The following is a 26,132-nucleotide window of genomic DNA, read 5'->3' as shown; positions in this document are numbered from 1 at the left end:
AAAAGATCAACTTCTAAAAACAAGAAGATGGAATTTTAGAATTATACTGTTTTACTCAGGATATACTCCTTTCTGCTTTAAATTATTCACTGCAACCTTGCCTTCTCCCCATTGTAGCATATATAAATATATATATATATAGGTTCAAATCCCAGTAAGGGTATGGTTGCTGATGAGAGCTAAATAGCTTGAAGTGGATCCATACTAGTCTCCCTTTATTTATTTATCAGCACAAATACAACACAAATATAAAAAGGCAACATTAAAAATAAAAATATGGGTTTCTGCCTGGATGGTTTTCTGTGATGAGCCGAAGGACAGAAAGAGGGAGGAGTGAGCTCCCTCCCATATTTAGGCATACCAGGGGTTGTAACACAAACACATACTTATTTCCCTGGCTCAGCTGATAAGGAGGAGAGCCTGTGGCTTAGTGGCTAAGACTCCTGCCTAATATGTAATACAGCCCAGGTTCAAATCCCAGTAAGGGTATGGCTAGCTGATGAGAGCTAAATAGCTTGAAATGGATCTATATTAGTCTCCCTTTATTTGTTTATCAGCACAAATAGAACACAAATATATGTATGTATGTATGTATGTATGTATGTATGTATGTATGTATGTATGTATATATATGTGTGTGGGTCTGTGTGTGTTGTATTTGTGCTGATAAATATATATATATATATATTTCCCTAGGTCTGCATGCTCAAAAATATGTACATTTCTTCCTACTTGTACAAACTCACATCCAGTCTAGTTTCAGCAGATTGCCTGAAAAGCCCATTGTGCTTAGTTCATTATGTGAACTCATTCGATGGTAGTTTATTCAACCATGGTCAAGCAAGCATGGTTCACAGTGCACAAACCAGATGACGAGGCTCTGTTTAGCTAGGGAGTTTCTAAATTTTTCCTTTAAGCAGTAGATCCCAAAGGTGTTTTTTCAAGAAGCAGCTGGACTTCCTTGTTTTTCTTTGAAGACATTTTGCTTCTCATCCAAAAAGCTTCTTCAGAGCTTCTTGGATGAGGAGCGAAACATCTTCAAAGGAAAACAAGTAACTCCAGTTGCCTCTTGAAAAAACACCTTTGGGGCAACCATGATCTGGATGACTGAGAATCTCCATAGACATTAGGGAGTGGGCTTCCCAGTTGTCACCAGCACCAACAACAGAGATAATACCAGGGCTTTTGGGTCATGTGAATTTGTGCCAAGGGCCACATGATGACATCATGTCTTTTACCAGGGGTTCCCACTATGGACTGATCGTGGAATGGAATTTCAGGGAGTGTGACAAAGAGTGTCTTATTAAGAAGAGATCTAGAATCTAGAACTAAAGAGAAATTTCTGACAGAACAATCAACCAGTGGAACCTGGGTAGAACTTGCCTCCAGAAATCGTGGTTGCTTCATCACTGGAGGTTTTAAGAAGAGAATGGACAACCATCTATCTGAAATGGTATAGGGCAGTGATGGCGAACCTATGGCATGCGGGCCACAGGTGGCACGCGGAGCCATTTTTCAGGAAACGCGAGGCGCTGCCCTGTCAGTTGGGCAGCGCGCATGTGCGTGCTGGCCAGCTGAGTTCACCTTTTTTTAAAGCCATTTTTCACCCTCCCCAGGCTCCAGAGCCTTTACAGGAGCCTGGGGAGGGTGAAAAGAGCCTCCCACGCCCCCCGGAGGCTTCATGAGCTTTCCTGAAGACTCCGGAGAGCAAAAAAACGGCCCTACGGGCAAAACCGGAAATTCGGGAACCGATTTCCGGTTTGCTTGGAGGGTCGTTTTGACTGCTCCGGAGGCTTCAGGGAAATATCCTGAAGGTCCCTCAAGCCTTCGGAGCGCTCAAAACGACCCGCCGAGCAAACCGGAAGTCACTTTCGGTTTGCTCGGAGGGTTGTTTTGACTGCTCCGGAGGCTTCAGGGAAGCGTCCTGAAGGTCCCTCAAGCCTCTGGAGGGCTTCCGGGGGGGCAGGGGAGGCTGTTTTCGCCCTCCCCAGGATCCTATAAAGCCTGGGGAGGGCAAAAAAAGCATGCAAAAAATGGGGGGAACGCCTGTAGTGCGCACATGTGCACTGGGGGGGTCGCGCATTGCATTATGGGTGCGGCACGTTCGCACACTACCCCCCTGCGCTCCCCCCACTTATGGCACGCGAGCCAAAAAAAGTTCACTATCGCTGGTATAGGGCAATGGTTCTCAACCTTTCCAATGCCGTGACCCTTTAATCCAGTTCCTCATGTTGTGGTGACCCCCAACCATAAAATTGGTGTCTCGGTTCCTAAGACCATCGAAAATATGTGTTTTCCGATAGTCTTAGGCGACCCCTGTGAAAGGTTTGTTCGACCCCCAAAGGGGTCCCGACCCACAGGTTGAGAACCACTGGCATAGGGTCTCCTGCTTGAGCAGGATATTGAACTAGAAGCCCTCCAAAATCCCTTTCCAACTCTGTTATTCTATTCTGTTATTCTATGTCCATTAACAATAAATCACAATTACTTTTGTTGGGAATGCAAACATTAATCCAACATTTCCTAGGGATGTGTGGCAAAGAAAAGTTGGGAACCGTTATCTTAGATAGAGGTCTCCTTTTCTGTGGGTCAATTCCAGAGCTCAACAGAGTGCCACCTTTGAAGTTTTACATAATTCTTCATTAGGCCCCATAACTAAATTAAAGGGGCATGAAAATATAAAGTGGGGAGAACAACACAACAACACAACAAAAAAGGCATGTTCAAGGCACAAAGTTTGTATTGTACAATACAATACAATACAATAGTAGAGTTGGAAGGGACCTTGGAGGTCTTCTAGTCCAACCCCCTGCCTAGGCAGGAAACCCTATACCGTTCCAGACAAATGGCTATCCAACATCTTCTTAAAGACTTCCAGTTTTGTTAAGTTTTAAGCTCAAATGAGAACAAAAATTGCAGATATTTGAATGATTTTTTCCTGCATGGTTCTGTTGCCCTTGGGGATCTCCAAAGATTTCAGGATAAAGACACAAGCAAGCTGTGAGTGATTCCCAAGTCTGAAATGAACAATTTCTTATCCTAATTGTGAGTCATGGGGTTGTAGAACCTTGAATGCTGAAGGTTGGTTTTCACATAGTCAATGAAAAATAATACAATTGCAAATCTAATCATTGCCAAAATAAGAGAAAGATGGAAAGATGGATTAAAAGATGGTGGCCAAAGAGCTCATTACCTGGGGCAGGTAGAAAAGATATAAGAGGCTTTGAAACAGGGATGTCAACCTTGGCAATTTTAAGATCTGTGAACTTCAATTCCTAGAATTCCCCAGCCAGCATTGGGTTGAAGTTGAAGTTGAAGTTCAGAGGTCTTTAAAATTGCCAAAGTTGGACACTCCTGATGCTAAAGACTGATGCTGTCAGATAAGGCCTAATCTTGGAATTTTTTTCAGGGATCTTCTTAACTTTCCTTAATAAAGATTATTTATCAGATGTTCTTGTGAGCTTGCCTACTGGTTCCAGTTTTGCTTCTTGGGTAAAACCTGACAGATGTTGAAATGCTGGATCTCTCTACCAATAGAAGAGCATGGGAAACTTCAGGACAGGTGGAGTAATCCAGGCCACCGCCCTGAGCCAAAATATCTGTTTGGGCATAGAGTGGTATGTTAAGCTTCACATGAGCAGCTTTGTGCATACAATACCCTTAACTAGCCCAAGTAAAAACACAGTTGCATTCTCACAATCTATTCCATGCATCCGACAAGCCAAGAAATGAATGGATTTAACAAACCTGGTTAAAGCAGAATAAACTAAAGTTAGGATGAAACTAAATTATGTTTTCTTAGCCTAGATTTACAGCTTTGTATATTGTGAAAACTCAGCCATAGACTTGACAAGACCAAAATCTCCATACTTTTAAAAGAAATATTAAATTTTCAAGATATAAAATACAAAAGGAAATGAAAATGGGGAGGAAGAGGGGAAAGGAAAAAATGCAGGGAAAAGAAAGAAAAGCATTAATTTCCGACTCTTTAGCATGGTGGAATAAGATAATTGGCAGTCTCAACTTTTTACCTTTCCATGCTAATATATACTAGTCATTTCTAGAATAAATCAGCAAAACCCCAAGTCAATGTTTCATTTTTTTCCATCTCAAGCACAAAATCCAGAAGCTGTTCCCAAGTAGATACAAAGTTGGAAAAAGTTCCATGCTTCTGTGCCAGTTTTGCCTGTCAGCCATAGATTTAGTTTAAACATGATTTCCTTCTGCTTCCATAAAACCAGCAATGTTGGTATTTGTGTCCCCTTCAAAACTCCTGAATAACTGGAATGGCTTCAAAAGTCAGAGGCTTTGTCAAAGTGGCTTTCAAATATTCAGGGCCTCCCAGGAAGGCCCGAAATGCTCCTGGAAAGGCCTGGATTAAATACAATACAATAGTAGAGTTGGAAGGGACCTTGGAGGTCTTCTAGTCCAACCCCCTGCCTAGGCAGGAAACCCTATACCATTTCAGACAAATGGCTATCCAGCATCTTCTTAAAGATTTCCAGTGTTGGGGCATTCACAACTTCTGGAGGCAATTCTGTTCCACTGATTAATAATTGTTCTAACTGTCAGGGAATTTCTCCTCAGTTCTAAGTTGCTTCTCTCCTTGATTAGTTTCCACCCATTGGTTCTTGTACTACCCTCAGGTGCCTTGGAGAATAGTTTGACTGTCAGCAAGTAGACATTTTGCCCAATGACTCATGTAACGCTTGAGCATGACTACAGGTCAGGTAGTCCTCAACTTATGAACACAAGTGAGCCCAAATTTTCTGTTGCTAAGTGAGACATTTGTTGTTTTGCCTCATTTTACGGCCTTTCTTGCCATAGTTGTTAAGTGACTCATGGCAGTTGTTAGTAACATGGCAGTTGTTAAGTGAATCTGGATTCCCCATTGATTTTGTTTGTTTTGTTTGTTTGTTTGTTTGGATTTATATGCCGCCCTTCTCCAAAAGGACTCAGGGCGGCGTACAACATTAAAAAACATACATCCCAAAAGTTAAAAAAAAATTAAATCCATATCCAAAAACAAACCAAATTTAAAAGACAATACATTTAAAATAAGTTAAAATTAACAGGCCAGGCCCGCCTGTTTTTGATGATTTTGCTCATCAGGAGGTCTCAAAAGGTTATCACATAACTCCAGGACACTGCAACCGTCATAAATATGAGTCAGTTGCCAAGGATCTAAATTGTGGGGGAGTTGCAATGTGGAAAACAGTCATAAGTCACTTTTTCAGTGCCGTTGTAACTTTGAATAGTCACTAAATGAACGGTTGTAAGTCGAGGACTACCTGTAGACACACAAGTATACAACCTGCTTGTCCTCCTCCTATTCACCCTTCAAGCTCAAGCTTTTAATTTGACTTTCATTAGGGTCATCCCTTTAAAAAAAAACAATATTCAATTCTCATCTTTGGTATTTCTCCTCAGAAACCCCAGGAGGAGTGTTTCCTAAAATCTTCTTAATTTAAATTTAATTTAAAATTGTTTTCCTAAAACCTCGGGAGGACTCTTCCTTAAAATGAGTGCTTTGCAGAGCGAGATGGGAGGAATAGAAATTTAATGAATAAATTCCTAAACGTAGCTCAATTGAATTAACTGTGTATCCTCATTTCCAAATCAGTGATGATGGCTGATCCTTAAATTGAATTGAAAGAAATAAATTTCTGGCAGGTTTCACTAATAAGGAAATACTGTAGGAGAAAATATATTTTGCTAAGAAGCGATTCATAAGTTATTGGTTTTTTTTGTCTGGGGGGATAACTGACTTCTTTTTTTCCATGGAGCCTTCCTCCAGAGAAGTGAGTAAAGCAAGAACAATAAATAAATTTCAATTAAAATTAGATTCTCTTTCTATGTAATATTACTATTACTGGGGAAAAAAAACTTAAGAAACCAGTGAAGGACTATCTAATCTATACTACAAGATCTCTGCCGCTGATTTTAAGCAGAGTTTTAGGTTTCACAGCAAAGAAAACTTCAGAAGAAGGATCTTAATCTGAGGAAACAACTTGGAAAAGAAGTTTCACTTAAAATAGACTGACATCGAAAAATTAATTCAATCCATTTGGATCGGAACAGGGACCACGATTGAGTTGTTTAAAGCTGGACAGCTAAAGAAATCGTTTAAATTAAAAATAGATACTTGTGAGATGGCAATGAAATTTTAAAAACAATGTGCACGCCTTCATTTCAACTCTGATTCTCACGTTTTAAGTGTAATGCAGTTCTTACAGATATTAATTCCCGAGGCAGGCGAGAAATAATACAATACAACACAATACAATAGTAGAGTTGGAAGGGACCTTGGAGGTCTTCTAGTCCAACCCCCTGCCTAGGCAGGAAACCCTATACCGTTGTCTGAAACGGTATAGGGTTTCCTGCCTAGGCAGGGGGTTGGACTAGAAGACCTCCAAGGTCCCTTCCAACTCTACTATTGTATTGTATTGTATTGTATTATTTCTCGCCTGCCTCGGGAATTAATATCTGTAAGAACTGTATTACACTTAAAACGTGAGAATCAGAGTTGAAATGAAGGCGTGCACATTGTTTTTAAAATTTCATTGCCATCTCACAAGTATCTATTTTTAATTTAAACGATTTCTTTAGCTGTCCAGCTTTAAACAACTCAAGGCAGCAATACAATTATAAAAACCATTAAAAAAAACCCAGCACTTCGACCCATCTCCTAGGGTGCCTCAACAACTCTGTGCAGGCTCTACCGTTTCCCCCAAAACCTCTGTAAAAAGTCAGGTTTTTATGGCCTCCCCAGAAAGTTAAGAAGATTGGGATCTGCTGAACCACTGGAAATTTATTCCATAAGGTACGGCCAGCCACAGAAAAGACATGCTCCCTAGGTTCCACTAGATGGCGATGTTTCAGGGAAGGAATTTAAGAGTGTGCCCCATCTCACTGGTCTAGTGGGATGGGATGGTACCTTCAGGGAGAGGCGCTCCAGCGAATAACCTGGCCCTGTGTCACGTAGGACTTTAAAGGTGATGATCAGTACCTTTAATTGCACCTAGAAAGCAGCTAGGAGACAGGACAGCTTGCACAACGTGGGTGAACATAGAGGTGTGTGCACCACTGGGTCAGTTGTAACTTCTAGTTGGTCTACAAGGGCAGTCCCAGTAAAGCACATGGCAATAATCCAGATGGGGGGAAAAAAACAAGGTATGAGTGACTGCGAGCAAGGCAGTCTTCGATAATTTCTTGGTCCTCTACTTGCATAAATATAATAAGATGCAACAGAATACATAATTGCGATGTGCTCAGAGATGTTGAGGGGGGGATGCGGTGGCTCAGTGGCTAAGACGCTGAGCTTGTCAATCAGAAAGGTCGGCAGTTCCAATCCCTGGTGCCGCGTAACGGAATGAGCTCCCGTTACTTGTCCCAGCTTCTGCCAACCTAGCAGTTTGAAAGCAGTTAAAATGCAAGTAGAAAAATAGGAACCACCTTTGGTGGGAAGGGAACAGCGTTCCATGCGCCTTCAGCATTTAGTGATGCCGGCCACATGACCACGGAGACGTCTTCGGACAGCGCTGGCTTTTCGGCTTTGAAACAGAGATGAGCACCGCCCTCTAGAATCAGGAACAACTAGCACATATGTGCAAGGGGAACTTTTTACCTTTACCTTAATAAAGATATTGAGGGGGGGGGGCTTTTTTGGAATGCAATGTGTCCTTATGGATCCATCAAGACAAGGAAATGATACTCCTCCATACCATACTCCTACGAGGCTATTTGCCAGATAGGTGCAATTATGCCAACTTCTAACTCTTTTGCCCAATAGTTTACACCTGAAACAGGAGGATATTGGGTTCTGGTGTAATTGTGGTTGTATGGAGAGGGGGGGGGGGAGATCTTGCTTGACTGATGGTGTTACACTCCAGTCTGCAAGAACCTAAAATCCAAAGCACTGTTGAAAGAATACCTGGTTATATTCTTACTGCAAGAGGTTTACAAGCCACAGATAGCTAATTTCATGCTGGAATGTATGCCACCTTCCTTGTGTATCTATAACCGGTAGGACAACTGACTGAAAAGCATCACTAGGAGACAAAGCACGCTCTTCTGCCCAAAGAGGGAAGCACAATCCAAGGTTGTCACTGCCCACAGGAGGCCAAGAATAATGCAGACTGGCTGGGATGCCATTTATGCATAGAGAGGATGGACCCTGAACTGTGCAGCTAAAGGAAAATATGAGTTTAGAAGTGGGATTAGGAGCTAGACTGAACCAGGAATTTATTCAGTCTAGAAATAGACCCTGTTATGAAAGGGACATGGTGGCTCAGTGGCTAAGACACTGAGCTTGTCGATCAGAAAGGTTGGCAATTAGGCAGTTCGAATCCCAAGCACCACATAACGCAGTGAGCTCCTGTTACTTGTCCCAGCTTCTACCAACCTAGCAGTTGGAAAGCACATAAAAAATGCAAGTAGAAAAATAGGAACCACCTATGGTGGGATGGTAACAGCGTTCCATGCACCTTTGTCATTTAAATATGCCGGCCACATGACCATGGAGACGTCCTCGGACAGCACTGGTTCTTCGGCTTAGAAACGGAAATGAGCACCGCCCCCTAGAGTCAGGAACGACTAGCACATATGTGCCAGGGGAACCTTTACCTTTATGAATACAGATAGTTCTCAATAAGTCACTTAGCAACCATTCAATGTTCCGAAAGACCTCAGCAGGGTTAGTTACAAATTGGATTCAAAGTTCTGATGGCCATCCCTCCACAGTCACATGATCACATTTTGGGCATTCAGCAACTGGGCAAAATTTGCATATGTTGCAGTGCCCTGAGGTCATGTGACCGCAGTGTATATACATATACATTTTTGCCAGAAACTGGGTTTTACTTCTGGTTTCTAGCAAAAACACCCATTGCACAAAGATGGATTCACTGAATGACTGCAGCATTCACTGAATGACTGCTGCGTTCCCTTTATGATCGTGGCATTCACTGCACCACCACCACCGTCACAAAAAAGGTTGCAAAATTGGACACTATCACATGATATGACCCACTTAACAAACCAACACATAATTTCAGGCTCAATTATGGTTGTAAGGTGAGGACTGCCTATAGAATTGCAAGACGGAGATCTGTGGTGGATAATCTAGTCTAGGGGTGTCCAAACTTGGCAACTTTAAGACTTGTGGACTTCAACTCCCAGAATTCCCCAGCCAGCAGCTGGCTGGCGAATTCTGGGAGTTGAAGTCCACAAGTCTTAAAGTTGCCAAGTTTGGACACCCCTGATCTAGTCCAACCCTCTGCAGTGTACAAGAAAGTCAGTTAGAATAATAGAGCCATAGTTTCTGTTTTAATTTTACAATGTGAAAAACTGTGACAAGAGGATAATTGAGGTCATGCAGACAGATTTATTCACCGATGAGTAATCCCTCACAATTAGTCTCTAAAAATCTGACAGACTTTCCAGGTTTCATTTCTTTCACAACTTCCTGAACTACTGAAATTGTACCAAGCTTGTTTGCAAACATTTCTTTGATGGCATCTGCCAATGATTTCATCTTAAGAAGTTTAGTCCAAATACCTGTCTGATGCTCAAGGAGGACTAGAAGATTTTCTATCTGAGTAAGAAAAGATAAGGGTTCTTGATAAGTACCCAGTCACTTCCCAGCATCTAACATCTTTGGCTGGGGTGGTGAGTGATGGAAGCTGTAGTCCAACAGACCTGTTGGAAGTCTGTAGAGATTCCCACTCATCCAGGTCATAGTTGTCCCAAAGGTGCTATTTTTTCAGGAGGCAACTGGACAAATGTTTAGCTTCCCATCCAAGAAACTTTTTCAGTTCTGGCAGGATGGTGGGGAATGGAAGAATTTGTATTCCTTGCAGACAGCTGGTCATTTGCATCCTTTTTAGAGGGTCGTTGAAGCCCTTGGATATCTGGTTCCATTCCAGAGGGGGGGAAAATGCAGACTAGAGGAACCAGGAGCATCAGTCAGGTGACTCTGAGGACACAGATAAACCTCCAAGTGGCCTCAACGACCCTCTAAAAAGGATGCAAATGACCAGCTGTCTGCAAGGAATATAAATCCTTCCATTCCCCACCATCCAGTCAGAGCTGAAGAAGCTTCTTGGATGAGAAGTGAAATGTCTTCGAAGAAAAACAAAAAAGTCCAGTTGCCGCCTGAAAAAAGCACCTGTGGGACAACACACCCGTTGGGTACCAGTTTGGGGAAAGCTGACTGCGACTTACTGTTCAGGTTCTCTTTCCGACGTGTCCCTTCGACTTTCCCATCACCGCCAATGCGAAGGAAGAAATGATTGGAGGAGTAGAGACGCCGCCAGCGCACATCCCCTTCCAGGTGGTGGTAGCTCCGTGCATGCCGGTGCACATCGGGGCAGGGACACGTGATATCTACCTGCGGAACAGAGTCTCTGGGCTCCCTGGCTGATGTGACCCACAGGAGGGTCATTAAGGAGAATCCCAAAGTCCAGCTGGTTAGTGGGTTCCACCAACCCATGGCCCTCTAGGCCGTGCGCCAGGAGAATCGGTTGCGCTTCCAGAGGGGCAAAGACAACCATGTGGCTTCACGGCTGTCAGCTGGCGAGGAGCTTAGAATAAACCCTTAGGGCTGTCACCGCAAGGAGCCTCTTCCAGGTGGGGCCATGGAAGATAAGTCTTTAACAGAATAGGCAGGAGATTGGTTGGGATGGCTTGTTAGTCATCTGGTCGAAGTTCTCAGCAGGTGCAAACAAGAAAAGCATCAAATATTCAGGGAGTTGTGCAGTTGCCTCCGATACTCAAGTTGTGATTTTAGCCCAGCTTTTCAGCCGAGATCAGTCGAAGAGAATCCTGACAGCTGAACCAGCTGTACCGCAGAGAGAGGCGTGAAGGTGCTACCTAATGCTAGCCGGTTTTAATACTGACATAAGGAGAAAAATGCATACCTGTGTTTGTTTCCTCCTGCTCTGCAAGAAAGGGGGAGTGACTGAATCTGCCTCCAACCAATAGCTAAATCACAAAGGCGGAGCCAAGCATGAGTGTCTTCGGAATCATAGCTTATAGGTAAGCATGAATGTGGAGGGAACAGATGCAATTACTAGAGTATCTCAACCTTGCCGATGTTAACACGGATGGACTTCGACTCCCAGAATTCCCCGGCTAGCATGTGTTGAGAAATACTGCTGTAGAGTTTCAGCTGAACCTCTGAAATTCTAACTGCATCCAAACTCTGCTTTCTGATGGAGGGATTCTCTAAAAAAAACGAGCTAAGGAAGGAATTCTTGCAAGAAGTTTTCTTTGGACCAACATTTTCTTTTCAAATAAGAGTTAGCTGACCACCATAAAAAAAGTTCGGTCACATGACTGATGACTGTCACAGCTTACGACCACGATGGGCAGCCTCCATTACGATCGTAAGTTGAGGACTACCTGTAATTACGAACTATTGCTTAATGCGTTTTGTCAGCATAGGCCAGGGGTCAGCAACCAGCGGATCTGGAGCTGCATGTGGCTCTTTCATCCCTCTGCTGCGGCTCCCTGTCACCGGTCGACTCCACAGTTGATTGGGTTAGGGCTTTTGGTTAAGTCAGGTAGAGGAAAAAGGACGCCATGCTAGGAGGAGACTCTATAGTGGTGGTGGTGGTGGGGAGAACCAGACTTCCGGTTGGGAGAGGAAAACGACGCTGCGCTAGAAGGAAACTCTATGGTGGGGGGTTGGCAGAAGAAAAACGACACTGTGCTGGGAGGAGACTCTATGGTGGTGGTGGTGGTGGGGAGAACCAGACTTCCGGTTGGCAGAGGAAAACGACGCTGCGCTAGGAGGAAACTCTATGGTGGGGGAACCGGACTTCCAGTTGGCAGAAGAAAAAGGATGCCGTGCTAGGAGGAGGCTCTATGGTGGTGGTGGTGGTGGTGAGAACCAGACTTCTGGTTGGCAGAGGAAAACGACGCTGCTCTAGGAGGAGACTCTATGGTGGGGGAACCGGACTTCCAGTTGGCTCCAGAATTGAACGGGGGGCTTTCGGTTAGGACCTCTGTGGCTCTTTGAGTGTTTAAGGTTGCCGACCCCTGGCATAGGCAATTGTGGATTATTCAATAATACTAACCAAAGCCTGACTTAATGCAATGAGTGAATTAGGTTTCACAAGCAAATGAGCTCAATCCATTTATTTTCTAGTTGCTATCACTCAGCCTAACCTTCCTCACAGGATTGTTGTAGGGATATCTATACTGCTTTAAATGCCTGGGAGGGGGGGAGAGAAACATCAAGGCATCCATTACTAAATGGCTGAATTATATTGTTATCTGCATGGGAGGGGGGGTAGCTTGACAAATTCTGCATTTAGAGCCGTTCTTTTATTTCAGGCTGTGACTAAGACAAAATAAGAGAAACTAACAAGCCTTCGGCAGTTTTGCTGGTATCTCTACCTTTTTAAATTGGGAGCTGAGATAGTTGTCACTTATGACAACTTTACAGCGTGGCCCTGGATTGCACCACTCAGTTTCACACCTTAAACATTGCCGTGACCCAAATCCCCAAATTTCATTCCTCTCCTGAGCTACTTTAAGAGGGAAACAAACCAAAAAAAAAAAAGGCAGAGGAACCCCGATCTTTATGGAATGTGACCAATCCAGTCTGCTGCATTGTTTTAAGGTCACTCTGACCCCATTTGCTCCTAGAAGAGTTGAGAGCACCACCCGGGAAAAATATCTCCAGTGCTGTGCTTGCAATCATTTCTGGGAGGAGGAGAAAGAGGCTACGGGGCTTTGACGCAATGTGGACTGGTTTGGAAGCTGGAGTTAGCCTCCAGCATCAGGCTGGCAGAGAAATGTTTAAAAGAATCCTTTAAGGAATTTAAAACCTAAATGGAATTTACACTGTCCCGAGAAACAATATCCAAATGTTGAAAACGGCAATTTTTGTACTTTTGGTACGAATGGATCATCCACGAATAGTATGTAAGTCAGTGTCTCTCAAACTTGGCAACTTTAAGAGGTGTGGACTTCAACTCCCAGAATTCCCTGGCCAGCATGGAATTCTGGGAGTTGGAGTCTGCACTTCTAAAACTTACAACTTACATCTTCAACAGACACAGTACATCCAATCTTAGATCTTCTAAGGTGGGAATAAGAATTGGATATGAATGACCAGCTTCGGAAGACGGTAAAGAAAGGTGTTAGCCTGTTTTCAGTCCATCCATCAAACTGGTTCGGCAAATAAACTAAATCTGACCCACTTTCAGAGTTTCGAAAGGGGAAAATATACTTGTTGTTTTTTTCCTTCTTTGATATTTCAGTGCTCGCAAACAACCTATCACAGAAGAGAAACTTGGCATGAATTTGAGGAGAAGCAGAAACTCTTTTTCACTTCCTGCTACTTTAATCCAAGCCAACATCTCTTTTGATTTACTGATATAAACATTTTGAGCACTTCGTTGACTCTGTAGTGCTTGCCATTCTCCTGGGCATGTGTGAAACCCCACACCCCACCCCCTGCAATAGAAATACATACAACGTTTTACCCTCAGGGTTTAGAATCAAAGCACAAATTCTTGACGTAGTTTTGGGAATCGACTCTTAGATTGCAGAATGATGGAGATTAGCAGTTCAGAATTATCCACATTCCAGCAGGTCTACAACATTACTTTAGAATTACAAACAATTTGGCAACAATTCTGAGTGGTGATTTCATATTCTATTTTGGGCTTCCTTGTTGCATTTCACCTGTCTAGAGCTGTGTCACCACAGCATCGCTCCTGCTTAACTCGTTGGCATCCCACAAGTGTTGCAAGACCGAGGCTGTTTTTCACCAGAGATATTTTTCTGGAGTTTTTATTTTCCATCTAGTTCTGCCCCACCAACTACCCCCAGCTTCAAAACAAAACGTATTCTAAGCTAAGGAGGCAGGTAAGTAATGTTTCCCAAGCTCTGCATCTTTTTTTAAGGTGTGTGGACTTCAACTCCCAGAACACCTGGGATAACTGACTAGTCCAGTGTTTCTCAACCGTGACAACTTGAAGATGTCTGGACTTCAACTCCCAGAATTCCCCAGCCAGCATTCGCTGGCTGGGGAATTCTGGGAGTTGAAGTCCAGACATCTTCAAGTTGCCACGGTTGAGAAACACTGGACTAGGGGATTCTGGGAATTTTCATGCTGGCTGGGGAATTCTGGGACTTGAAGTTCATACAGCTTAAAGTTGTAGAAGTTGAGAAACAGCGCTACAGATATTAAATACCAGGGGCATTTTCTTTGGTGTCTCCCAGCCTCGTTACCTGGGTTTTTTTAACAGACTTAAAGGTAGGCCTCAACTTACGACCACAATTGAGCCCAAATGTTTCCAACGCTAATCAAGACAAAGTGACTTTCACCCCATTTCACAACCTTTCTTGCCACAATAATTACTGTTTTCCTGAAAATGACCTATCTCAAAAATAAGCCCTAGCATGGTTTATGCATGCACCTAAAATAAGCCCTCCCCCCCAAAAATAAGCCCTGCTTAAGAGCCTGCCCAGCCGGCTGACCGCCCATTCTGTCTGATTGCTCGTAGTGCCGTGGCCACGAGGTAGGGGAGGTACAGCTACCCCACACCAGCTTACCGCAGGGCCCCCACAGCCAGGCCATCCACTCCCTGACACCTCGCGGTGGCAGCGCCAGAAGCAATGTGCAGCCGCAACACAGCAAGAGGTTGAGTGGTGTGCAGGTACTGCAGCCGTGAGGTGAGCCAGGTGTCGGGGCATGGATGGCCTGGCTGTGGGGCCCTGAAGTAAGCTGGTGTGGGGCACAGGGGACAACTCTACCCTCCCCAACTCGTGGCGGCAGCACTGGAGAAGTGGGCCTGCCAAACATGGGCGGGGGGAGAGAAGAAAATAAGACATTCCCCAAAATAAGCCCTACTGCTTATTTTGGGGCCCAAAAGAAAATAAGACCAGGTCTTATTTTCGTAGAAACGCGGATAGGTGAATCCCTGCAGTTGTTAAGTTAGTAACCTGGTTGTTAACTAAATCTAGCTTTTGCTTGTCAGAAGGTCACAAAAGGTGAGTACATGATCCCAGGACACTGCAGCCGTCATAAATATGAAGCAGTTGCCAAGCATCCAAATTTTGATGACATGACCATGGGGATGCTGTAATGGCTATAAATGTGAAAAACAGTCATAAGTCACTTTTCTGAGTGCCACTGTAACTTTGAACAATCACTAAAAGAAAGGTGGTGAAACAAGGACTACCTGTATTTATTGAGTATACACAAATGGGCTCAGTTAGTATAATATGCTAAGTCCTCCCACTTCCCCCCAAAATCTCCCATCTCTAATCAAGCTTGGTATGTTGATGCAACATGAATGCAAACTACCAGGTCTTTTTAGCACCTTGTTTAAATCAGATTCACATTTTAGACCTTTGGAAAAGACTATTTTAATTTTTTTCAAATGGGGGGGGGAGGAGGAGGAGGAGGAAGAGAATAAAACTGGCATGTAAAGACAAAGGTTTTTATTTCTAGTTATGCTTTGGGATTATTACAGATTATGTGGAATCCAGACATATTCGTAACTACTTGTCTAGGGCTTTGTTAGGAGATCTGGCAGTCTGCATCTGTGTGCCAGCATGCACACATGCCAGGCTAAGCTAAAAGGTCCAACGCAGGATTCCTTTTATTAAAAAAGACGTTTAACTGTCATGGTAGTCACCACAGGCCTTTTATTAAACACGAAGCCTCTCTCGGCGGTCAGCTGCCTGCCCTGCCCGATGCCTCTGCATTTCAAATATACCCACCCACAGTGGGTTTCACTTTTTGTTACCACCGGTTCACAGATATCCCGTGTGCGCTTTTTGCACGTGCCCCTTCCACGCATGCGACTGCCTTCTGCGCAAGTGGTACATATGCCCTGCCTCAAAAAGGTGCCTAAATAGGACAGCATAGAGCCAGGGTGGGTGGATGGGCCCACCCACGATTTCTACTACCAGTTCAGGCAAACCGGTTCGAACCGGCTGAATGCCCCCTCTGATACCCACCAACCCCTGAGGAGTGGATTCTTGGCTTCAACATTGGAGTCCAAAAGAAAGCGGTTCTGATGATTCATCAGTCAATTTCCACAGTTCCGCAATGTATTTCTTCCTGTGGCTGTGCGCCACGAGGATTTGTGCCTGCCTGCTTTTAACATTTTCAATTCGTTTCCTGAATCATTCCTAACAGTTCCTGGGAGGGAGAGGAACCAACTTAAGAGACAAACAGGGCTTAGCATATTTTTCCCAGCTCATCCTCCGCTGGCTCAGCAAAAGTTGAGTTTTACAAACAGGAAGGACTCCTTCTAGCTGGCCTTCAATTACTCCTTTCAAAACTATTTGGTAGCCCTAAAAATCAGCAACACAGATTTCTCTTTCCCTGGGATGCTTCTCACAGCTCCTTTGAGGGAGTGGATGGAATGTATCAAAAAAAAGCCAAGGTGTCCCATCCTCCACGCATCCCCTGGGCCAGGGGTGTCAAACTCAATTTCGTTGAGGGCCACATCAGGGTTGTGTTTGACTTTGGGGGGCCAGAATAGGCATGGCCAGGATGGGAGTGGCCAGCGGGACGTCACTCATGTCGGGGGCATCTGTGGTGGCCCAGGCGCTCTGCCAGTAAAAATGGGCTCCCAGCCTCTGTTTTAGGCTGCGACGGCTTCCTGCAACCCTCTGCCAGTGAAAAAGGAGCTTGGCAGGGCCAACCATAGCCGCCGCGAGCTCCATTTTTACAATATACAGTAAACTGCGCATGCGCAATCACTAACATTCAAAATGGCAGCGCCCCAAGCAGCAGCGAGGCAACCAGTTTGGGGGCATGTCAGGCCTGGGTCGCTGCCGGTTCTGCGACCCAGGCCTGAATTCCACTATCGGCTCAGCCGAACTGGGCCAAACTGGCAACAACCCACTTCTGCTTAAGCTGTTGTAAATTATTCCTGTGGAAATCTCTCTCATACAGATTCAGTATAGCAATAGCATTTAGACTTATATACCACTTCATAGTGCTTTTATAGCCCTCTCTAAGCGGTTTACAATGTCAGCGTATTGCCCACAACAATCTGGGTCCACATTTTACCTCAGAAGGATGGAAGGCTGAGTCAATCTTGAGTCTGGTGGGATTTGAACTGCCGAACTGCAGCTAGCAGTCAGCTGAAGTAGCCTGCAGTGCTGCATTCTATGGTCACTACTATCCAACAAGCTTACAGGGTGTTCTATGAGAAGCCTGTATTTGAAGTATGACTTCTGCTTAAAGTGGAATATTGGCCACAATCATTTCTACATGGGTTTTTCCTGCTTAAATAGTACAGGGAGTCCTCGACTTATGACTACAATCGGGACCAGAATCTCCATTGCTAACACGGCAATTGTTAAGTGAGTGGTGCCCTATTTTAGAACATTTTTTTGGCACAGTTCTTAAGTGAATCACACAACCATTGAGTGAATCTGGTTTTCCCCCATGGGCTTCGCTTGTTGGAAGTTGGCCGGGAAGGTTGGCCATGGCAATCCTGTGACCCCGGCATGCTGCAACCATCATAAATACATGCCAATTGTCCAGCGCCTGAACGTTGATCCCATGACGGTGGAGATGCTACAATGGTCATAACTGCGAGGAGTGGTTGTTAGTCACTTTTTTCAGTGCTGGAAACAAAGCTTGGGAGCCTGTTTTCGCTGGCAGAGTGCTTGGGCCACCACAGGCACCCCCAACATCAGTGACATTGATCTGGCCACACACCCTGGCCACACACCCCGCAAGGTCAAACACAACCCTGATGTGTCTCTCAATGAAATCAAGTGTGAGGGCTCCAAACAGAATCCAAAAGTAAATCAGAGTCTGAGGCAAAGGAGTCCTCAAAAGTCTAATTTATTAAGAGAGCCATGTTGGCACATCTGGGGAAACCCGAATCTGAAAGCTTCCATCCAGTTGAAAGTTGAAGATCCTGCCCTCACACCCACAAGTCCATCACATGGTCCAATCTTCCACTGCCACGTTGGCAGTTTCCACCCATCCGGTTCCGGCCAGGTGCAGAGGCAAAAGATGACCTTGGCTTTCTAGAAAGAATGTTATTATGGTTACATATCACCCAACTCCATATAATCCCCCCTCCCGTTTTCCCACAATAGAAAATGAATAGTAGAAAGTGTGGCAGGCCTGAAGTCCAAAAGAAAAGATGGCTTGCAGACCTGACATCGAGTTTGACACCCCTGCTCTACGGCCAAGCAATTACATAGAATTCTATTTAATAAAAAATATGTTGCAAGTAATCCTCAAGCTACTATCACTCTTGGGACCAGAATTTTTAAGCAAAGCGGTTGTTAAGTGAGCCATGCTTGACTTTTTTGCCACGCAAATCATGAGTTAATTGAATCATAGTGTTGTTAAGCAAATCCGGCTGCCCACATTGGCTTTGCTTGTTGGAAGCTGCCTCGGGAGGTTGCAAATAGTGATCACATGACACACACACACACACACACACACGGGATGCTGTAACCATCGTAAATACATGCCAGTTGCTAAGCACCTGAATTCCGATCATGTGACCCTAAGGATGCTGTCATGGTTGCAAGTATATCAGTTGTAGGTCCCTTTCTTTAATACTGTTGTCATTTCGGTGACTAAACAATTTTTTGCAAATTGAGGACCATCTAAATGCCCTTAACTGGCTGGGTATTTTGAGTGGTTAACCATGCTTTCAAAAGACTTTGGGATTGGGATTGTTATCACCATTAACTTTCTCCTACTTAGAACTTAGAATATCTTTATTCTAACTTTATAACTTTGAATGTTCACTAATCGGCATACGTTAAAATGAAATTAGGTTGCATACAGCTCTCAAAGGGTCTCCACCTCCAGTATACACTATCTAAACATGACAAAATAAATAAATACAAAATTATGCATATACCTACATACTGTATATTACATGACACAGGCAAACAACACAATCTAGTTCGGATATATACATGTACATGCTACAATCTGAGACTGAGAATGGATAACCCTCCCTGCAGTGTAAGCCACTGTTAACATGGTTAGTAGCTACATCTGAGTTGCAGTTCAAGTACAGGCACTGTCTCTGCCAAATTTTTCTCAGATTGTAGCTATTACTTTAGACCACCCGTGTTGTCCCTCAGCCTAACCTACCCTGCAGGGCTATTTTGTGGGAGAAATGAGATAAGGAAACACTTATTTGTAGGTGCTTTGAACTCCTGAAGGAAACAAGGGCTATAAATCTTCAAATAATAAGTTAACGGAGGGAGGGAGAGGCTGGAGAAGGCTGATTTAAACACAAGCATAATAATGACAGTAACTCTTCAAAACAAGAGTCATTCGTGATGATACAAACATCCTGGTAAGCCAAGAAATTAATGCCCAATGTGGAGTAAACAACATAGGGAAGTCAAGGAACTAATGTGTGTTGTAGAATAAACACCAAACGAAAGAGAGAGAGGGAGGGAGGGTGGTAGGGAGGGAGAGAGAGGATTTACCATTCTAGTTTGCCTAAATCAGTGCCCACTTAAAATTCTACCTAATTTTGGGCACCACAAATCAGAGAAACTGGATACGTTTAGAGAATAACAGAGGGATTAACCTTAGAAAATCAAATGTATGAAGAAAGACTGAAGGGAATATTTTTTTCCACGTTCTTATTCATTCTTCTCAAGACTAAACTTATTTATTTATGCCAAAATTACATAGCCACCCCATCTCCCCAAAGGGAACTCTGGGTACCGCAAAACAATGGATAAAGCAGCCACTGTAAAACTAAAAATCTAAAAAGCCACAGTAATAAATTATATTGTAAAAGCAAAAATATTAACCCTGGGCGAAGGGAGGATAAAAATGACCGCCAGCCCCAGCAATATGGCCATTTATTTATTTATTTTTATTTATTTATTTTCTTCGAATTTCTAGACCGCCCCCTCTCCCGAAAAGGACTCGGGGCGGTGTACAGTCCACACAACAAACAATAAGTATCAAATACAAATATAAATACAGATATAAATACACATAAGGAGGAGGTTAAAAATTTAAAAAGAACTGTACGGAAGAATATAAATCTGGTTCTAAAAACCCTAAAATCAGTTAAATTTAAAACCGTACCCTATAAATAACCAGGTAAGAATATGTTTCCAGGAGGTAACAGTTGTCACAATTATAATTATGCCAGGCCAGCTAATCGAAACAGGTGAGTCTTCAATTTTTGTCGGAAGGAGCGGAAGTCTGTGGTGGTTCTGATATCGGGGGGGAGGTCATTCCAGAGGGTTGGGCCCATCACAGAGAAGGCCCTACTCCTTGGCGTCGCCCGCTGGCATTGCCTAGTGGACGGCACCTGGAGAAGCCCCTCCCTGTGAGAGCGGATTGGCCGCAGGGATGTATGTGGGAGGATGCGATCCCGCAAGTAACTAGGTCCTGTGCCATGGAGCGCTTTAAAGATGGTATCAAGACAAATCTCTGGTTTCCTGAGAGCCCTAGGCCAGGTAGCATAACTAGGTCAGGAGGAGGGGGGTTCAAAAGAGGGAGGGGGGGCAACCTAATTTTAGAGGGAAGGCTATTACTTATTAAGGTGGGTGCCACAACACAGAAGGCACATCTCTTGGGACCTATCAGATCTAGGTCTCTAACTTATGGTACCCAAAACCATGCTCTCTTTATCAGATCTAAAGGCAGAGGGTGGGTTGCAGCCGGTTTGGACCGGTTCAGGCGAATCGGTAGTTCCAACCACCACCTGGGCCTGCCCATCTGCCCCTGCACTCTCCGGTCCTATATATCTCACTCTCCGGCTTGCTTGCTCCGCCCATGCAGCCCAGCTGATTTCCCCACCTCACCTGCTCTACTCACCGCGGCTGCCTGAGAAGGTGTGTTTGAAGCCGCGCGCAAGCACGGAAGGTGCCCGCGCAAGCAAAGTGAGTGTATGTGTGCGCCCTCACATTTTTGGTTCTGCATTAGGCGAACTAGTTTTTGAAGTATGTGCAGCTCTGTCTAAAGGGGCAATCTAAAATAACAGGGGAGATATTAAATTTTCTCTGTCTGTCTGTCTAGTTAGTTAGTTAGTTAGTTACTTACTTACTTATATGCCACCAATCTCTCCAATAAAACAACTCTGGGCCACTATAAAATACAGATAAAATATTCTGCTAAATAGTAGATCAATGTTTGAGGACTGGCTCACCTTGGAAAAAGATCTCCCTGTAAGTTAACACAATCTTTGCTGTCGTCATCAAAAGCATAAAAGCTCTATCTCTCAGGAGAAATTCAAAGAAAGGTACAACGTTGGAAACAGTTTACAGCCGCAATGATTTTTGATGGACATTCCAGTCCCAAGTACAGTTGCAAATTGAGGACTGCTTACAGACTCTTAACCTGAGCAGGGGGTTGGTTTCAATAGCCCATCCAACTTTAGGATTTGTGAACTGAGGCGTAGATTGAGAAAACGGTAGGGGTGGAGTTGATCCTGGATGAGCAAAGATTAACCATCTCAGAGAAGTTAGGATTTACTCATATTTTTACCTTACTTTCCTTCCAACACACAACCAAAGCAGGTTAAATAAAAGGTTAAAAGACAATCATAATTAAAATGATACCTATCAATCAAATTATTTTAGACACTAATGAGCAGTGAATGCATGCGTATGTTTATGCATATATATGTGTGTGTGTGTGTGTGTGTGTGTGTGTGTGTGTGTGTCTGTGTATCTCCTACCAGCAGAAAGTTAACCACAAGAGAATAGTGATTTTTATCTGGGCTGGTTAATCTGACCTAACTAAGCAGGGAGTTCCAAAGGCACACGTTTAGTAGGGATGATCCCCAGTTACTCTTGTTGTGTCAGATCGCTGCATCTAATCTACATACATTTAACTTTAATTATAATTGGCAGTGGTTTGTGCATTCCATTTTTGCCTGACTTCATTGCTTATATTTGAGCTGTGTACTGTATAGATAAACCTGCCAACACAGCATAATGTATCAGGTGTAAGAACTCTGGCTCACAAAAATACATGCCATAATCAACCAGCCTTTAAGGACTCATGTCTTACTACTTAATGGGATGCATTTAAGTTGGGTTGGTCAACTGTACAATTCCCAGCCAGTTGTGCTTTCCTTTGAAATTTCTGATCAAAACATCCTATTAACTGTGACAAAGTGGCACACGAAGCCATGTCGCCTGGCACATGTGGTGTCGCCCATTCCTCTTCCGGGTTTCTGGCACGCATGCGCATGCGACAATCAGCTGGCTTTTGTGCGTACAGCAGTGCTGGAAACTGGAAGAGATGGTCTTCCGTTTTCTGGTGTGAGCATGCTCGCCGGCCAGCTGATCGGCATGTGCGTATGCACGGCAGTAACCCGAAGATTGCGCCAGAAACCGGAAGTTCATTTTCCAGCACGCGCATGCCCTCTGGGCAGCTCCTCTTCCTGTTCGCGGCCCAGATGAGCATGAAGTGCTTCCTTTTCGGCACTTGGTGCCGAAAAGGTTCCCCATCACTATCCTATAGCTTAGCACTGGCTGGGAGTTTTGGGAGCTGAAGGCCCCCACATCTGAAAATTGCCAAGACTGAGAAACCTAGTGCAGTATATATAGATCAGTGGTGGGATACGACCGGTATGCCCCGGTACAGGCGTACCGGTGCCTGCTGGGAGCACCAGGTACCGTCCGGTAGTTGCTCCGGAGGGCCCACCCGTCCTTACCTGTATTTGAGCCGATTGAGGCTTCTGGGCACGCGCACGGAGCATACAGCACCTGCACGACGCTCTGCCAAGTAGCTGGAGCATCGCGGAGCTGTCACGGAGCGTTGCGGGTGGTAAGTACGCATGCGCGTGCATGTGGTGGACGCCCGGCCCCGTTGCACCATACCAGTTGCACCAGGATCTGGAACCCACCACTGATATAATCATTGACTTACAACAGTTCATATAATGACCGTTCAAAGTTACAACAGTACTTGACTGTGTGACTTATGACTATTTTTCACACCTACAACCATTGGTCGCATGATCAAAATTCAGACACTTGGCAACTGACTCGTATTTATGATGGTTGCAGTGTCCCAGGGTCATATGTGACCTTTTGGCAAGCAAAGTCAATGGGGAAGCCAGATCCACTTAACAACTATGTTACCAACTTAACAACAGCTGTGATTTGCTTAACAACGATGGTAGGAAAGGTTGTAAAATGGAGCTAAACTCACTTAACTCTCTCACTTAGCAACAGATATGTTGGGCTCAGTTGTGGTCGTAGGTGGAGGACTACCTGTATGAATCCACTCAAAAGCAGCCTATTTAAACTTGAGGTCTTCATACAGGTAATCCTCAACTTACAACCACAATTGAGTCCAACATTTCTGTTGTTAAGTGAAACATTCCTTAAGTGAGTTTTGCGACCACATTTTATGACTTTACGTGCCACAGTTGTTAAGTGAATCACACAAATTGTTAAGCTAGTAAAACAGTTGTTAAGTGAATTTGGCCTCCCCATTGATTTTACTCAGGGGTGGCCTGCTGGGGGTTCGCACGGGTTTGGCCGATCCCCTAGCTAGGATTCTGCCCAGTTCGGCAAACCGCCAAATGCCACTCTTGGCTGGCCACTTCCACCCCACCCCACCCAGGAGTCTCCACGCGGCCCGTTCATCATGCCAGTAACTGCAGGGCCCACATGGAGGCTCGGGGAGGAGGGAAAATGGGGCCTATTGGAGGTTTCCGGAAGTCCGGAAACAGGCTCAAGGAAAGCCTCTGGAGCCTAGGGGGGGTGAATAACGCCCCCACCCACCCCGCTGTGGTGCAGGAGGCTGACTAGGCCACACCCACCATGGCCACGCCCACCCAGCAGCAGGGCAGCGAACCCATTGCTGCAATTTTTGAAGCCCATCCCTGATTTTACTTGTCAGAAGATCAAGGAAGGTGATCACCTGATTGTTGGACACTGCAACCATCATAAATACAAATCTGTTCCCAAGCATCTGAATTTTGATCAAGTGACCATGGGGATGCTACAATGGTTGTAAGTGTGAAAAACAGTCATAAGTCCCCTTTTTTTTAATCCTGTTGTAACTCTGAATGAACTGTTCAAGTCAAAGACTTCCTGTATGTCCTAAAACCCAAAAGCCATGTATTCCACTACAGAATGTAAGCTAGAAGAAATCTTTTTGGTCATCTAGTCCAACCTCCTTCTCAGTTCAGAAATCCATCAAACCAGTGCTTTTTATCTTGTGGACCTCTGGGGCCCCTCAAGACTCTCTTAAATGAAAATTACAGGGCAGCCTGTGTTGAAAAATAATACAATATCAAAACCCTATCAATTGTGAGAAAGAGTTGTCTCACCAAAGGCATCCATTTTCATTTCCAAGACAGTAAATAATGGTAAATGTGACCCATACAAGCAAAAGTTATTTTGGGGTCCTTTGTAACTGTAGGAAGTTAGCACCCAGCCCTCTCCTAGAAAAATGAAATATCCTAGGAAATATTGAAAAGGCAGAATATTATATTTCTGTTAGATACCAGAATCAGTTACAATGGTTTACATCAAGGTCCTCTGTTCCGGCGGGAATAGAGATTCAACCTGATTGGTCGAAGGGTCTGACAGCTCCCTATAAAAGGGCTGCTGTCAGACTGAACCTTCGCTGGATTGTACATAGTTGTCACTTAATAAAGAGCTGTTTGTTGCTGAAGCCTGAATCTGCCTCATCCATTCACTCGATCTAACATTTCCCTGGATGTGAAAAGGGAGAAACATGTTTTAAAGACAAAGTAGCTCCTTGCAGCTTCCTGCCCATCCCCCCTTTGTCAATGAGCTATTGAAGCCTGAGCTAGTCCACTTTACATAATAAAGGTAATATCAGCCTTTCACAGAAACTCACCACGTGGCATCTGGAAATTCAATCAAACTTGGGACTCAAAATACAGCCTAGAGGGTTGCCCTTGCACGGGCCCATGGGAGTCTGACAACCAATCAGAATACATTTCTTACACAGGAACAGGAAACAGAGAGGTGGAGCTGAACAGATTATAAAAAGCCCTGCAAGCCCTTTCCCCCTCTCTCTTCTTCTTCACCCAACATTGAAGCATGTGATTCCCCCTTTTCTGTTCAGGACTCAAGCCATGTGATTCTGTCCACCATTAAAACCATCTTTCCAAGCAGCCTCCATGTCTCCAGTGTCTTTTTCCCTACTTGGAGCTGAACCCAGAAGGACATTTCTTCCAACATAACTTTTTTTAAAGTGAGAGGAAATTGTGAGAGAAGCAAGTTTAAGAAACCATTTAGCCCTCCATGAGGGGGAATCAATCCAGCACTGTCCAAGGCTGCCGCTTCTCAACAGTCGCTGGCTAGGAGATTTTGGGAGTTGAAGTCCATCCATCTCAAAGCTGCCAAAGTTGAGAAGGACTGGTTTAAGAGTTTGTCAGGCCGGGAAATCCCTCATGTTGTTCAGCTGAGCTTTTCTTTTCTTTTCCATCTCTTGATTTCCCGCTCTTGATTTTAACAGAAAGCAGCATCACTTTTTCTTACCTTTTGCAGGTAGCGGTCATATCTCCCCTCTGTCTGTTGCAAGCTAAGCATCTCCAGCAACGTAGAATGGATTAATTTTCAGAGCTCTTATCCTAGCAGCAATCTTGGAAACCTGCTCCAGCTTCTCTATACCCCCTTTTAAAGTGGGGTGAACAAGTTGTTGTTGAGTCATGAAATGATGTCTGACTCATGGATCACAGCACATCAGGCTCCCGTTTTCCTGTCTCCTGGAGCTTGCCCAAATTCACGTTCATTGCATCAATGACACTATCTAACCATCTCATCTGCTGCCATCCCCTTCTCCTTTTGCCTTCAATTTTTCCCAGCATCAGGGTCTTTTTCAAATGAGTCCTCTCTTCTCATTTGGTGGTGTAGAAAGTTAGCACTTACCCCTCTCCCAGAAGAATGAAATATTATAGGAAATATTAAAAAGGCAGAATATTATATTTCCCTGCACAAGAAAAGGAGAAACAAGTTTTAAAGACAAAGCAGCTCCCTGCTCCCACCTTTCAGCTCCAGGCTGATGGGATTAAGACATGGCCCTCAGGACATGATAGGATTAGCCCTCTACCCATCTCACCACATGGCATCTAGGAAGATTATATCATCCAGCAAGGCTCAACCAAGCCTGGGACTCAGGACAGCCTACAGAGTTGTCCCTG

At 44.3% G+C, this 26,132-nt stretch overlaps 1 protein-coding gene across 1 annotated transcript in view; it reads right to left on the bottom strand.

Moving 5' to 3' along the window:
• FGF22 (fibroblast growth factor 22) overlaps positions 1–10,492 on the bottom strand; it is a gene marked incomplete at its 5' end in the record, with an annotated part of 14,441 nt that extends 3,949 nt beyond the window's left edge. The window contains one exon of the mRNA XM_081938278.1: positions 10,225–10,492. Coding sequence (XP_081794404.1) covers positions 10,225–10,492 — 268 coding nt within the window. The remainder of the gene's footprint in view (positions 1–10,224) is intronic.
• Positions 10,493–26,132: the final 15,640 nt, after the last annotated feature.

The sequence above is a fragment of the Natrix helvetica genome (genome assembly GCF_964273705.1).
Source record: "Natrix helvetica genome assembly, chromosome: 1".
Classification (NCBI taxonomy): Eukaryota; Metazoa; Chordata; class Lepidosauria; order Squamata; family Natricidae; genus Natrix; species Natrix helvetica.
Note: the sequence above shows the minus strand (reverse complement) of the source record. Positions and strands in the feature narration are given on the sequence as shown.